Raw genomic sequence first — 12593 nt, forward strand, 5'->3', positions numbered from 1 at the left:
GAGTGTGACAACTGATAACCACCCTTTATAAAACCGTTAAACTTTCGAATCTAAGTAAATTACTGTTTTAACCCACCCTTTGATTTATACAGATATATAGGTGCCCCTTTTCCTTGATTTGTGTCTCATGATTCAGTAGCGGCTTCTTAGGCTTCTCTGTTTCTTCAGAGGAAGCAATTGTTTTCTCCTCCCGGTAAAGATCATTATCTTGTTTTATTCTGCATTATATTCTATACAAAAAATTTCGAAAAACAAAATTTTTTAGTCAAAAATCGCTAAAATTTATTATTTTTTATTTTATTTAATGTATATTATAATAAATAAGTTTGGACGGATTTTTTTTCTAGTATTACCGAGAACAATTGATTGTTAATGTTCATGAAGTATGAATGCAAGTATCGTTTTAGGATATTTATCATGATGTGGAAGATATTAAAAGCATATCAAAACATATATTTATACAATATCACTTAAATTTGTTTTTTTTTTTTTATCATCACGCGACTTCATAAGTGAGTATGAAGAAATTATGTCTTTGAATTATAACTCGTTGGCATATCACTTAAATTTGTTTCAACAATGTTTTTGTTAGGATATATTAAAATTTTATTTAAATAGTATAGACACATCATGTAATGATTTTATCTTGATTCAATTTGATATTACAGATCATTTTTTATTTCCACGCTATCATTAAATTATTTTCTTAATTATCATCAAAATAGGAACTTCTGTTTTGGTACATACTTAAATCATATTAGTCTCATTCTCTTGTCAATTTCTTATACTATATTATTTTTTTCAATTCTGCTACGTTACCAACAACATTTCTGCCAACTTCTACCAACTCTTATTTATAACTGTGTTTAATAGAAGTGTCTTTATGGATGTGTCTAATAAAAATGTCTTTTTTATGATTGTGTTTAATAGAATGTCTTTATAGATATATTTTTTGAATGTGTCTCTTTATATATGTATTTAAAATATAATAATTAATTATTATTGACAATAAGTTGGCAGATAATATGTTGGTACCCTACACTTTTTCTATTTTTTTACAATCATGCTACGTCACACTAAAAATAAGTTGCCAAATCAACCACTCCTATAAAATGAATTAAACAACACATATATTTATACAAAAATGTTTGTATATATAACATTTTTATTTCCTTATGGATGTTATTAGTTCTAATTTTGATTCATAATATAATATGTTTTGGTCGTAGATGCCAATTATAAACACCGGTCCCTCAGACAAAGAACCATTTGTTGAAGTTGATCCAACTGGAAGATATGGCAGATACAGTGAGACACTAGGAATAAGCGGTGCTTCCAAAATTGTGTACAGAGCATTTGATAAAGAAGAGGGAAGAGAAGTGGCTTGGAACCAAGTGAAGCTTGGGAACTTGAGTGATGATGATCCTTCCATGGTGGATAGGCTTTACTCTGAAGTCACATTGCTCAAAAGCATTTCCAATGAACATATCATTTCGCTTTTTGCCTTCTGGGAGGATGACATGAACAACACACTCAATTTCATCACTGAGGTATGTAGCAGTGGCAATCTGAGGGAATACAGGAGGAGGCACAAACATGTTTCCTTGAAGGCTCTCAAGAAATGGTCTAAGCAGATTCTTGAAGGTTTGAATTATTTGCATACTCATCATCCTTGCATCATCCATAGAGACCTCAACTGCAGTAATGTCTTTGTCAATGGAAATACTGGCCAGGTATGTTATTCAAAAACGCTAAAAATATTACTACTCACGTTTTGATTGACACTATTATCATGTCAATTCGCAAGTCTAATAAATAGTCTCTCTTTTAGATATTATTTTAATATTTTTACAAGAGATAGAAAATTGTAGTGTAAAAATTTTAATATTTTTGCTGTAATGTGTATGAATCAGGTTAAGATTGGTGACTTGGGGTTGGCAACAATTGTGGGGAGGAGCCACTCGGCGCATTCGGTTCTTGGGACGCCGGAATTCATGGCGCCGGAGTTATACGAGGAGAAGTACACGGAAACGGTGGACATATACTCATTTGGGATGTGTGTGTTAGAAATGGTGACAATAGAGATTCCATATAGTGAGTGTGACAATGTTGTGAAGGTGTACAAGAAAGTGTGTTCAGGTGTGAGGCCTCGGTCACTGAACAAGATTAAGGATGCACAAGTTAAGGCATTCATTGAGAGGTGCATTGCTAAGCCAAGGGCAAGACCTTCTGCTGCTCAGCTTCTCAAGGATCCTTTCTTTCATGACCTTAATTCTGAAGACTCAGATTTCAAAGTTCTTGTTATGGTGTGATCGACTACACAGTTTAGCAGTTAGTCTATTGTGTGTCTTATTTGAGTTTGGAATTCATATTCGCATGTTATTTTCAGGAAATACTTCTTAATTGCATTATCTTTTTTTTCTTTTCTTTTTTTGTTGTAGAAAATCACATGATAAAACTTATCTATATTTAGTTATACAATTAGAATGATGTTTGGCTAATATGGTAGTGCTACACTGTGATTTGAGTTTAAGAGATAATGTGTTTAGGACTTTAGGTGTTAACATTAGGTCTTCTTGGAAATATTATTTTTGAATAATAAAGAAAATAGAAAATAAAAGCGACTTAAGAGAAAATTAATAAAGATAACTGAAATGTAATTAGTTTCTAAAACTTTTTTTTTATTTCTAACCTAATTTCTTAATCTAAATAAAAATGCCCATTCTGGAGATTTATTGGCGATTATGAGTTTGACGTACTTAGTACCATTAACAGAAAAATTAGCGTTTAATTCATTCATCACTACAAATTAGCAAACAAAATTGATATGGTGGGCGAATAAAAAATTAATTTAAATTTAAAAAATTTTAGAGAATTTCCAAATGAGTTTTAATTCATTCATACAAAATTTTTATTTCATCACGAAAAATTTAAATAAGAGAAAAAATAGAGTAAGTTGAGAAACTTAAGCATATGTTGTGGAAAAAATGATTCTAAACAAATAAAACAGTTAAACAAATTCATGAAATTTCTAAATCAAATCAATTCTTTCTTCTCTATACATCAAATAAATCCTAATTTTGAGAAAGTTCCTCACACACCCCACCAAGGGGAACACTAACAACAAAATACTTGATCGCCAACACATAAATTAAAGGTATAACTATGAAAACATTATCAATATTATAACATTTGGCTAGTGTCTTAAAAAGGATAACTAGCACAGTACAATGGATATGATGACAGTATTTAGAATCAAATCTCAAGATTAATTCAAAAAGGTACACATTTCTTTTCTGGTTTCTAGCTATGTTTAGATGCTACCTTAAATAACTAAAACCAAACAAAATTGCACTGTGTGATTACCGCATAGAACTGATTCCAGGACAGACTTTTTATAGCAGGCAATCACTACAGCTCTTCCATTTCATTAAGTGTGAGTCAGTTTGATGCCAATGGTCATTCCTCATTTTTGGCTCTGTCGCTTACCGGTTTTGCGCTTGTTTTCTCTCAACGCGCGTCTCTTCTCCTCCCTGCAGGCATCACCAAAAGCTTAGGATTCCAGCGGAAGACAATCATATTACTAAAGTGTCGCATTCATATTCAAGATACAGCTATATTAGTAGGATTGATATGGAAGGAAGAGAGAAATCAAGCATGGAGAAAACTTTTAACCTTGAATTTGAAATTTCCTCCTTAGACGGAAATTTCCTTTTCTGCCTCTTTATCAGTCCAGATCCAGAAGTTACTTTCCCATTTTCTTTTATGCCGTTAATTGGTTTAGATGGAAACTTCCTTTTCTTTGTCTTTTTGGATTTAGATTCAGAAGATTCTTTGCCATTTTCTCTAACATCATCATTACTCGGCTTCTCATCCTCCACTTCTTCCTTCTCAAGCTTGGATTGTTCTTCCTCCTTTTCAGATGGTTCTGATGGTTTTGAACCTGGCTTTCTGCTGCTCATTTTTTTCAACTGCAAGATGCATATTTAGAGAAAATAAAAAACACACGACATAACAAAGCTCAAGGGAATAAATGCATGTCTGTATCTAATTTTTAATCTTAATTTAGCACAACAAATGGTTGGAAATGAAGTAAGGTGAGAAAAAGAATTGTACATTTTAACAACAGCAGCTCCACACTCCCATAGGTAAAGTTTAAAATTAAAGTACAAATATTATTTTAAAAATGTTCAACTCAATAAGTTCCATGGTCAACTGATTCTAGAAAAAACATAAACAAGCATTTAAGTATCAATCAAAATATTCACCAATCAAATTAAACAAGCATAAATAATCAACAATTTTTATTAATAGTAAGAACTCCACAATTTGTCAACATATTGTATAATGTGCCAAGGATATCATCAATCTATAAACTTTCTGCAATTTTGTAACACCAAAATGCCCGACAATTTTATGGCAGAAAGATTTGTACAAATACAATTTGTTGGATGTGTAAATGGACTTTAAAGCAATTTCTAAAGATAGCAACAACCTATATACCTTTGCAACAAAGAACCCATCCATATTGTGTACATGAGGATAGAACCGCCTTGTCTTTTCTAAAGAAGGGTGAAACCGTTGCTCCCTGAATCTTATGAATCTGATGGAAAGCAAAGGTCACAAAACACAATTTTTTATAGTCAAACCTACAGAGATAAGGAACATAATCATTACCCTGGGCGCCCAAAGTCAAGTCCACAGGGAACCAGCTTAACATCCCTCTTCTTGAGTGCATAGTCAATAACTGCTTCATTCTGAAGATTTACCAAGAGAACTTTCAGAAATATATAGAACAGGAAACACTAGCACAGAAAGTTACTATTTGCAAATGAAAAACTAACCTCGGCAACCATGATCGAACAAGTGGAATAAACAATGTATCCCCCAGATTTTGAATTAGCATCCACCATATCAATGGCAGCAAGAATGAGTTCCTAAAAAACAAAGGAATCTATTCAATAATGATTAAAAAAGTATAATATTACAATGTGTAGAATTACTTAATAGTGACCAAAAATGAAGAAATATTTGACGCTTTAAGTTTAATAGTGCCAGTCTATTTCATTTAATTTCAACTATTTCTATCCAAAAGACAAAAATCAACTTCAAAGTATAGGGGAGAAGTAATCATTCATAGTGATCACAGTTTGACACATGCACCATCTGAATCTTTCAATCCAAAATTAAGTAGAAAAGTGAAGAAAAAGGAAGACTGTTAAAAACATTAGTTATTGATGTAATGAGAATGTGGGATAGACCATTTCTCTCACACTATTCACAATTCATGAATCTCTGTAACAAAAAAATCTTTAGGGGGTATTTGTGTGTTCTGAATTTTGAGGTGTAATGTGAAGTCCATCTTAGGTTTAATTACTTTGTTAGTCCCTATAATTTCGTCAAATTTTCAATTAGCTCCCTATACTTTTTTTCTTTTCAATTGGGTCCCTGAACCATTTATTTATTTTTAATTAAATCCCTACCGAGACAAAAACATTTGATTTAACAGAATATTCCGTTCTGAAAAAGAAGATACCCTAATTTTTTTCTTAATCCTTAATTGTCTCTCCCCTTCTTTCTTCATAAAGACAAAATTAGCCTCCTTCTCACCGATCTCCCACTCAGACACAACTCGTTTCCTTCACTCCCTCCATTGTCACTTTGTGCACTGAACTCATCACCGAACCCAGCCACCATCCCACTTCAAACTCATTGCCAAACTCTTCTCCTCGGGTAGAGGGCGCTGTCGTCGCCCACGGAGACAAACTGTGGGTGCCGTCGTCACCTGCGGAAGGTCCTCGACCCTCTTCATCGTTCTTCTTTTAGAAAACCCTAAACCCACCCTCACCCATATTAGCATGCCATACATTGACTAATCAGTTTCATTCACTTTTGACTCTTATCGGCGCGCCTCAGATCTGTTGCGGACTTCTCCTTCCCTGCTGCTCGCGCTAGTTATTTTTTTGCCGGCGCTGCATCGCGGTTCTCTTCCTGCATCATTGATGTTCGTCCTCTCCTCGACGTCTCTCTCTGTTCAAGCTCTCTATCTCCAAGCTCACTCCTTCTCACCGCCGATAAACCTCCATCCCTCCACTGCTTCTTCAGTTTTATTTTTGTGAGCTAATTATTGTTTTTTCTTGATTGTTGATTCTTGTTTTTCTGAGTTAATTGTTTTTTGAGTTAATTTTTTGGATTGTTTATTGTTGTTAACATGGGTGGATTGTTGTTGTTTTTATTCTGAGTTAATTATTGTTGACAACTATAACTGAAGCAAAGCTTTAATTCATCAAGAGCACCTGTTACAAACAATCTCTCAGCAATTGCTATCTCAGTCACACTCTGATAAAACAATGAATAATTCATCGTTGAAAATTCTAGAAAATAAGGTTCACATTTTGGAAATAACAGAATTGGTTAGATCCTTGGTTAGATCTCTACTGAGTATGAGAGATTTAAAGTGTAAAGGATAGGTATAATAGTAAATTTATTCTTTCTTAATGTTTTTTAACGTTTGCTGTCAAGGGAGACCTAATTGAAAAATAAATAAATAGTTGAGGGACTCAATTGAAAAGATAAAAAGTATAGGGATCTAATTGAAAATTTGGTGAAACTACAAGGACTAACAGAATAATTAAACCTCCATTTTATTCTTCAAAACCTTCTTTTCATCCCTTTCCCTCTGAAAAAGAGGAAGACGAAGAAGGGGAAAGGGGTAAAGAAGAAAAGTTACCTTCTGCAGATGCGCGCATTTCTGTATGTCTTCCAAGCTTTTGGAGGTTTTAACCGATTCATCCTTGGATATAACCTGTCGGCAGAAAATATTCCAATTCCATTTCTAGTTTCTAGAGGAAAAAAGACAAGCACACGAAGAAATCACTTAAATAAATCCCCAGCTTCTTACCCCAGTTCCACTGCAAGGAGCATCCAATAATACTCTGTCAACAGCATTGACACCCAACACCTTTGGAAGCTGAAATAAACAATAGAAATGCAGAATAGATGTTAGCATGCATGGTTGAAATGATGATTATACATGAAATCATTCATTCTCCTCTTTGGAAGAGTTTGATCAAGACAGACATCTACGATAAAAGGAAAATGAACAGCAACAACTATAACAGAAAGTACGTATTGCTTTATATTGAACAAAACTCCATAGCCAATATACAATATTTTCCAAAATACTAAATTATGCATGCCATCACACAAGCCAGATGCAGTATAAAAAAAAAATGCAAAACCAAACAAGACAATTTAGTAGCAGTGAAGACATCAAACTTCAAAATCTTTTGGTAAGAAATTATAAACAATAATTGATTAGAGAGAAGATGCTAACCTCTCTTCCATCGTAATTGCAGACTACAGTGTTTGACACACCCATTCGGTGCAAGTTTGCAGTAAGTGACTTAAGCCGCGGTACCTTCATTTCATTTGCAAAAACAATTCCTGTAATAAAAAAAATATTATGACCAAAAAATAATTTGAAACCAGAAATTAGAGGATCTAACATAATACAAGCATGGTCAATTTTATTCAGTTATTCAAATTACTAGATAAAACAAACTAAGGGATACCAACTCAAAAACAACGGAAAGAGCATACATACATGCATAAACATTCAACAAATTAACACCTCATGATGTTTAGTGTCAACTTGTTAGGGAAGTTCATTATCGATGCAGTAAGTTCTCTAATGCTTAATGAGCCGGCAAATAGCAGCCTTAGTGGAGCATAAGCAACTCAACCACTTTAAATTTTCTAAAAATATATGGTTCCTCTTTCTTGGTCATTACTTAATATTGCAAATAGTCAGATCATCCCAACTAGGTTTAACACACATAGAGAAAATACCAATACATGAAGAAACAAGTTACTTGTTTAATGCCAAAAAAAAAATTACACAGCCCAAAATGCACAGGAATTAGAAAACTACAAAAAATATTCATGATTTTTAATAGACACCTGTATTCTTCATAAGAGCAGCGACATAAGTCGTTTTACCTCCAGGTGCAGCCCTGCATAGAGCATAAACTGGCTTCAGAATTATCACATAAGTATTGCAAGCAAAGTGGGTTATGCATTGCTATTGAAATCAAGAAGTGCTTATATTCAGGCTTTCAAGTATATCATTTTTCAAAAATCTATTTGAAAATACAATCATGCTACATGTTCACCACTAATCAGCCGCTGCATATAGAAACATGTATTTGGCATCTCATAAAAAAATATTATACTACTATAAACAAGCTCGATTATTCGTCTATTACAGATTTGATTATTGAACTTTGACAGGTTTGTTTTTCCTAGTAGCTGATTATTCAATTGGAAAAATGTGTAAATCAATATGTATAAATATAGCTATAGGTAAAGCACTCAATCTTGTAATTTAGCTATTAAAAGTGGCACATAGCAATTCTAAGGCATCCATAAGAATTTTCCTGGTCCTAGTTGCTCATTCTTAAGACAGAATATAGCAATAGGACCATAACAACAGATAAGTGTCATCTTCAATTCTTCATACTGAGAAATAACAACAATGAGGATCCAAAACAAAGTCAACAATTGAGGCAAAGATATATCATTGCAACACAGATATGCTTTCAATTGTACAGTTTAAAATTTAGAAATGTATGGCATTACCAAAATTTTTTTTGTTTCCTCCATTTTGTCTGACATAATGTAAATAGAGTGAAAATTTGAGCTAACATAAGTATTTCTGTACTTGGAGATAGATGTTCATCATGTGTATATTTGCACAACAATCACATCAATGCAATTTCCGCTTTGGAATTTTATGTTATAACAAATAAAGGTAAAACAATGAATATACAAATCGGAAATAAACCATGTCTTTCATTTCAGCTCTATTTGTCTAAGAACATGTGGTTGAAACATTTGCACAAGTTTCAGAATTAATGTAAGTTGTCAATATAGTACCCTACTAACATTTTTCATACAAAGATTTTATATAATGTGTACACCAATAATTATTACTTACGCCATATCAACAACCCTTTCCTTCTCTTGAGGAGCTAAGGCCATCACAGGTAGAAAAGAGCTTGCACTTTGAAGCTGCAAACAATTTAATAACTTGACCTAAGTATGCACATCATGCAATGGTAAATTAAACGCAAAAAGGGAAAATGGTAATAGGAAAACTACGCACCATGTAGAAACCAGCCATATACTCCGGAGTGGCACCAATTGGTACTTGAGAATCATACACAACAAGTCCAACCTGTCATAAATTTAGATTGTTACTTGTATTTTCTTCACCAAAAGAGGAGTACGAGAAACATTAAGTCATAAATTAAAACAAGAATTCATACCTTTGACCACTTGCTTAAAGGATCTAGATTTACTCCTCTATTTATTAAAACATCTGCCAAATCCCGTCTGCGCGTCTGATTGTACAGAGGAGCACAAAAAATACATAAACTCAATCAATAAGAAACATGGATAATTCAATAATAACATTTAAACATAGAACATTGGGAGTGAATATGTTACCTTCAAAGTGTTAGTCCTCAGACAAATGGGCCTGGGCTTTTCAAAGGCTTCAATTAGTTCCATAAGTTCAACAGCGGGAAACATCTGAGAAAAACAAAATTATAATTTCTCATGCTAACCCTTCACAAATGCAGCAGTATTGTCTAAGAATAATATAGAAATTCGTCCCAACCTCCACTAAAGCACCAATTAGAAACTCATTGTAGCCATAGTATGAACATATATCTTTCTTAAGCTGTTCAACATAATCCTTCCTCGTTGACCCTTCTTGCTTCAAGGCCTTAAAATTTGAAAGAACACGAACAACTAGGAAAACAAACATCCAACACAATCACAACACTAACCAAACAAGGTAGCGCATTGAATGAATCATGAAGACAGTCAAGCATAGTCCAATGGAAGTCAACTCACTCTCTTTAATCCTCCTCTGTAGATTGGAAAGATCAGGCGGACGTAGATTCTCCTCCTCAAGTTCCTAAAAGTACCAAAGAACTAAAATAACTACTTTGACCAGAACTACCACCAATTAATTTAGAAAGCTAAGCATAACTGCCAAGGGATCAATAAAATTTCAAATAATAATAATAAAGAAACCAACAAACCAACCTCTTGGGTTGGTAATCTAAACTCATCAGACTCCTCTTTGATGTTGAGTTGCATTTCAGCCTCGGCATCTTCTTCTTCCTTCTTCCTTTCCTCATCAATGATTCTTGACTTCTCTTCAATGTCATAGTCATCCGAGTCAACATCCAAACCCGAACCTGAATCAGAAGCGGAGTCTTTCTCTGCGTAACAAACAACAAACAAATAACAAACAACAAACCAAAAGGAAAAAAAAGTTTAAAAACAAGACATAAACAACAAAAAACGCAAACGCAAATAAACTAACACCTTCGGCTTCGTCATCAGATCCTTGGAGGAAATCATCAACTAAGGGATCATCACCATCACTATCGGAAGATAGCTCCGATTCAGAACCCGAATCAACGTCAAAGTCACCAGGTGCTTCATCTTTATTCTGTGGCTGCTGCAGAATCTCTTCTTCTTCATATTCGGATTCTGAAGCACTGGAATCATGCTTGGGGGTTAAAAGCTTGCTCTTCTTTTTCATGGCTTCTTTTGGTGGCTTTGCATTGCTCTGCTTCTTCGAAACTTTCTTCTTTGTTGCAGTTGCCGGAGCCATAATCTACGTATGCAGAGTGTATCAGAGATTCTGATTCGGAGGTTGAGAATGTTTTCTCTTCTTCGCCGATAAAAAAATTAAACTAGGCTAAGGTTTAGGGTTTAGCAGAAAGACAGAATGCAGTAGTTTGAAAAGACCTATGCATTAGGATATATCATCAGTAAAATTGAACATAGCAGCCTTAAATAAAATTAAAAGGCTAGCCTAATTTGATCAACCATCTGCAAAGTAACACAGTGATAGTAGAATTTCACTTATAGCAGAAGCAACATTAGCATTTAACGAACAGCGAGAATAAGAGGAGGGGGAAGCAGAGGCGGAGAGGTGGAGCATACCAGCGGAGTCGAGGAGGCAGCAGAGCAGAGGCGCTAAAAGGAGGCGTTGGAGCAGAAGCACAAGCAGAGCACTCAGAAGTTAGAGAACCGAGCCAGCAAAGAAGAACAAAGGGATGCAACGCTGAAGTGACGGCAGGCCGGAGAACAGGTCAAGAATGAGGGGTTTAGGGGTGACTGGTGAGGGTGTGCGTCGTTGCTAGTGGGAATGGGTAAGTGGACTCAACATGCTAGGGTTGTGTGTTTATTTGTTTTTACTTTATATACATCTATTTAATATATTAATCTATTTAAGTCAAATATTAGGGGGGTGTGGAAAATTTTAATTTCTGCGATTTTTGTTCTTTAGCAAATATGATAATTGGAAATAAAGAAGAAGCAAAAAGTAGGTTTATTTTCCGTCGAATCTGAGAATGATCAGTTACCTTACCTCCCATAGCTTGAGCTCTATGAAATTATCTAGATGCCATTTCAAAGAGTGGCGAAAGGATATTTAGGTGAAAATGGGGGTAAATTGATATTTTCTCTTTTTTAAAGGTTTTCAAGGGAAAAAAAGAAACTCGCTACATTTTTCCGGAATAGAATATGGTCAATAGGGAAAAAAATGTTGCTATTTGAATTTTTGATGCCTTTCCACAATTTATCATATTCTGTTCGGTTTCCACTTTCCAATGAGTTACGGGAGCATGGCAGGCGCAGATGAAGCCTTTCGTTTGTCTTCATCGGTTAGCTGTGTAAGGAGTAGAAGCTTGCCGAAAAACCTACAAAATTTGTAGTTAGTTAAATAGATAAAAGAGTCCCATAAGGAGTTCATCACTAATGTTCACTCTTCCTCCTCTTTTTTTTTTTTTAATAGATTTTTTCTAGTAAAAAAAAAAATAGATGGTATACATTATTTAATTTAATCATTTATTATTTTTTTTTTATTTATTTTTTATCCTACTTATAAAATTAAAGGTGAGAGATCACATTGTATTCTGTTAAGTGTTAAAAAAACTGAAAAAGATTCATTTTCCTTCTTTCTTTCACCAATTGTAGTCTTATTTTTTCTTGAACTAAGCTTTTATTTTTGGCCTCAAAAAAGCATATAATTGAAAACAGAATCCTACACCTTGCTAAACTTATGGTAAGTTTTTTAAATTTCTGAAGTCTTTTACATTTTTTAACAGTGTTTATTACATGTATTCTTATGAAATTGTGTATTTATATTCTTATTAAACTTTAAGTTTTATTGTTCATAGCGACGAACAAAGGACAGAGCATAGTTCTAAGAAATTATGTTTTGCTTTTTTTATTAGATATTTTTCCACAGCTAAATATTTTTTCTTTATTTTTCAGAATAAAAAAAAATGAAATATTTTAATAGTTATATTGAGTTCAGCTATTTCTTTAACTGCAGGTCTTCTTGCAGAAGAAAAAAAGAGTCGGTCAAGGCAAAGAAGCATGGACCCTCAGTAGATATACTTTTTCTTTGAGAAATTATTTTTGGCAAAAGAATGTATTATTTCTTTCAAAAATGGTATAGGTACAGCAGAATGTAATATTTTTTTTATTTGATGAATACCTTT

General features: G+C 33.7%; 2 protein-coding genes across 3 annotated transcripts; one reads left to right on the forward strand and one right to left on the reverse strand.

The window, feature by feature from the left end:
• The first annotated feature begins 56 nt into the window (after positions 1-56).
• Positions 57-2501, forward strand: LOC112720183 (probable serine/threonine-protein kinase WNK11). The gene is made up of 3 exons (XM_025771031.3): positions 57-193; positions 1230-1733; positions 1914-2501. Exons 2-3 carry the CDS (start codon positions 1230-1232, stop codon positions 2310-2312), a joined length of 903 nt encoding a protein of 300 aa, XP_025626816.1. The 5' UTR covers positions 57-193; the 3' UTR covers positions 2313-2501.
• A 631-nt stretch (positions 2502-3132) lies between these two features.
• On the reverse strand, positions 3133-11816 carry LOC112720184 (26S rRNA (cytosine-C(5))-methyltransferase NOP2B). Of its 2 annotated transcripts, none has more exons than XM_072206445.1 (18): positions 11029-11816; positions 10402-10696; positions 10117-10295; positions 9922-9985; positions 9683-9816; positions 9511-9594; positions 9330-9404; positions 9167-9238; positions 8999-9072; positions 7963-8015; positions 7337-7446; positions 6902-6970; positions 6731-6805; positions 4845-4937; positions 4678-4757; positions 4504-4603; positions 3676-3971; positions 3133-3533 (listed from the first exon to the last, which is right to left on the reverse strand). In XM_072206445.1, exons 2-18 carry the CDS (start codon positions 10691-10693, stop codon positions 3467-3469), a joined length of 1917 nt encoding a protein of 638 aa, XP_072062546.1. In that variant the 5' UTR covers positions 10694-10696; positions 11029-11816; the 3' UTR covers positions 3133-3466. The 2 variants fall into 2 exon arrangements, with proteins under 2 accessions (XP_072062546.1, XP_025626817.1); XM_025771032.2 differs by having other exon boundaries at positions 10402-10830; positions 11029-11530.
• Positions 11817-12593: the final 777 nt, after the last annotated feature.

Source organism: Arachis hypogaea, chromosome 11 (assembly GCF_003086295.3).
Source record: "Arachis hypogaea cultivar Tifrunner chromosome 11, arahy.Tifrunner.gnm2.J5K5, whole genome shotgun sequence".
In the NCBI taxonomy this organism is placed as follows: domain Eukaryota; kingdom Viridiplantae; phylum Streptophyta; class Magnoliopsida; order Fabales; family Fabaceae; genus Arachis; species Arachis hypogaea.

What these genes read in the sequence shown, in the direction of transcription:
- LOC112720184 (XM_072206445.1), bottom strand. Translation starts at nt 10,693, where the DNA reads ATGGCTCCGGCAACTGCAACAAAGAAGAAAGTTTCGAAGAAGCAGAGC. An exon ending in TAATTGGTGCTTTAGTGGAG is followed by an intron (nt 9,595 to 9,682) that starts GTTGGGACGAAT and finishes TGTTTTTCTCAG; the next exon opens with ATGTTTCCCGCTGTTGAACT. An exon ending in AATGCGCGCATCTGCAGAAG is followed by an intron (nt 4,938 to 6,730) that starts GTAACTTTTCTT and finishes TTTGTTTTTTAG; the next exon opens with GAACTCATTCTTGCTGCCAT.
- LOC112720183 (XM_025771031.3), top strand. Translation starts at nt 1,230, where the DNA reads ATGCCAATTATAAACACCGGTCCCTCAGACAAAGAACCATTTGTTGAA. An exon ending in TCAATGGAAATACTGGCCAG is followed by an intron (nt 1,734 to 1,913) that starts GTATGTTATTCA and finishes TGTATGAATCAG; the next exon opens with GTTAAGATTGGTGACTTGGG.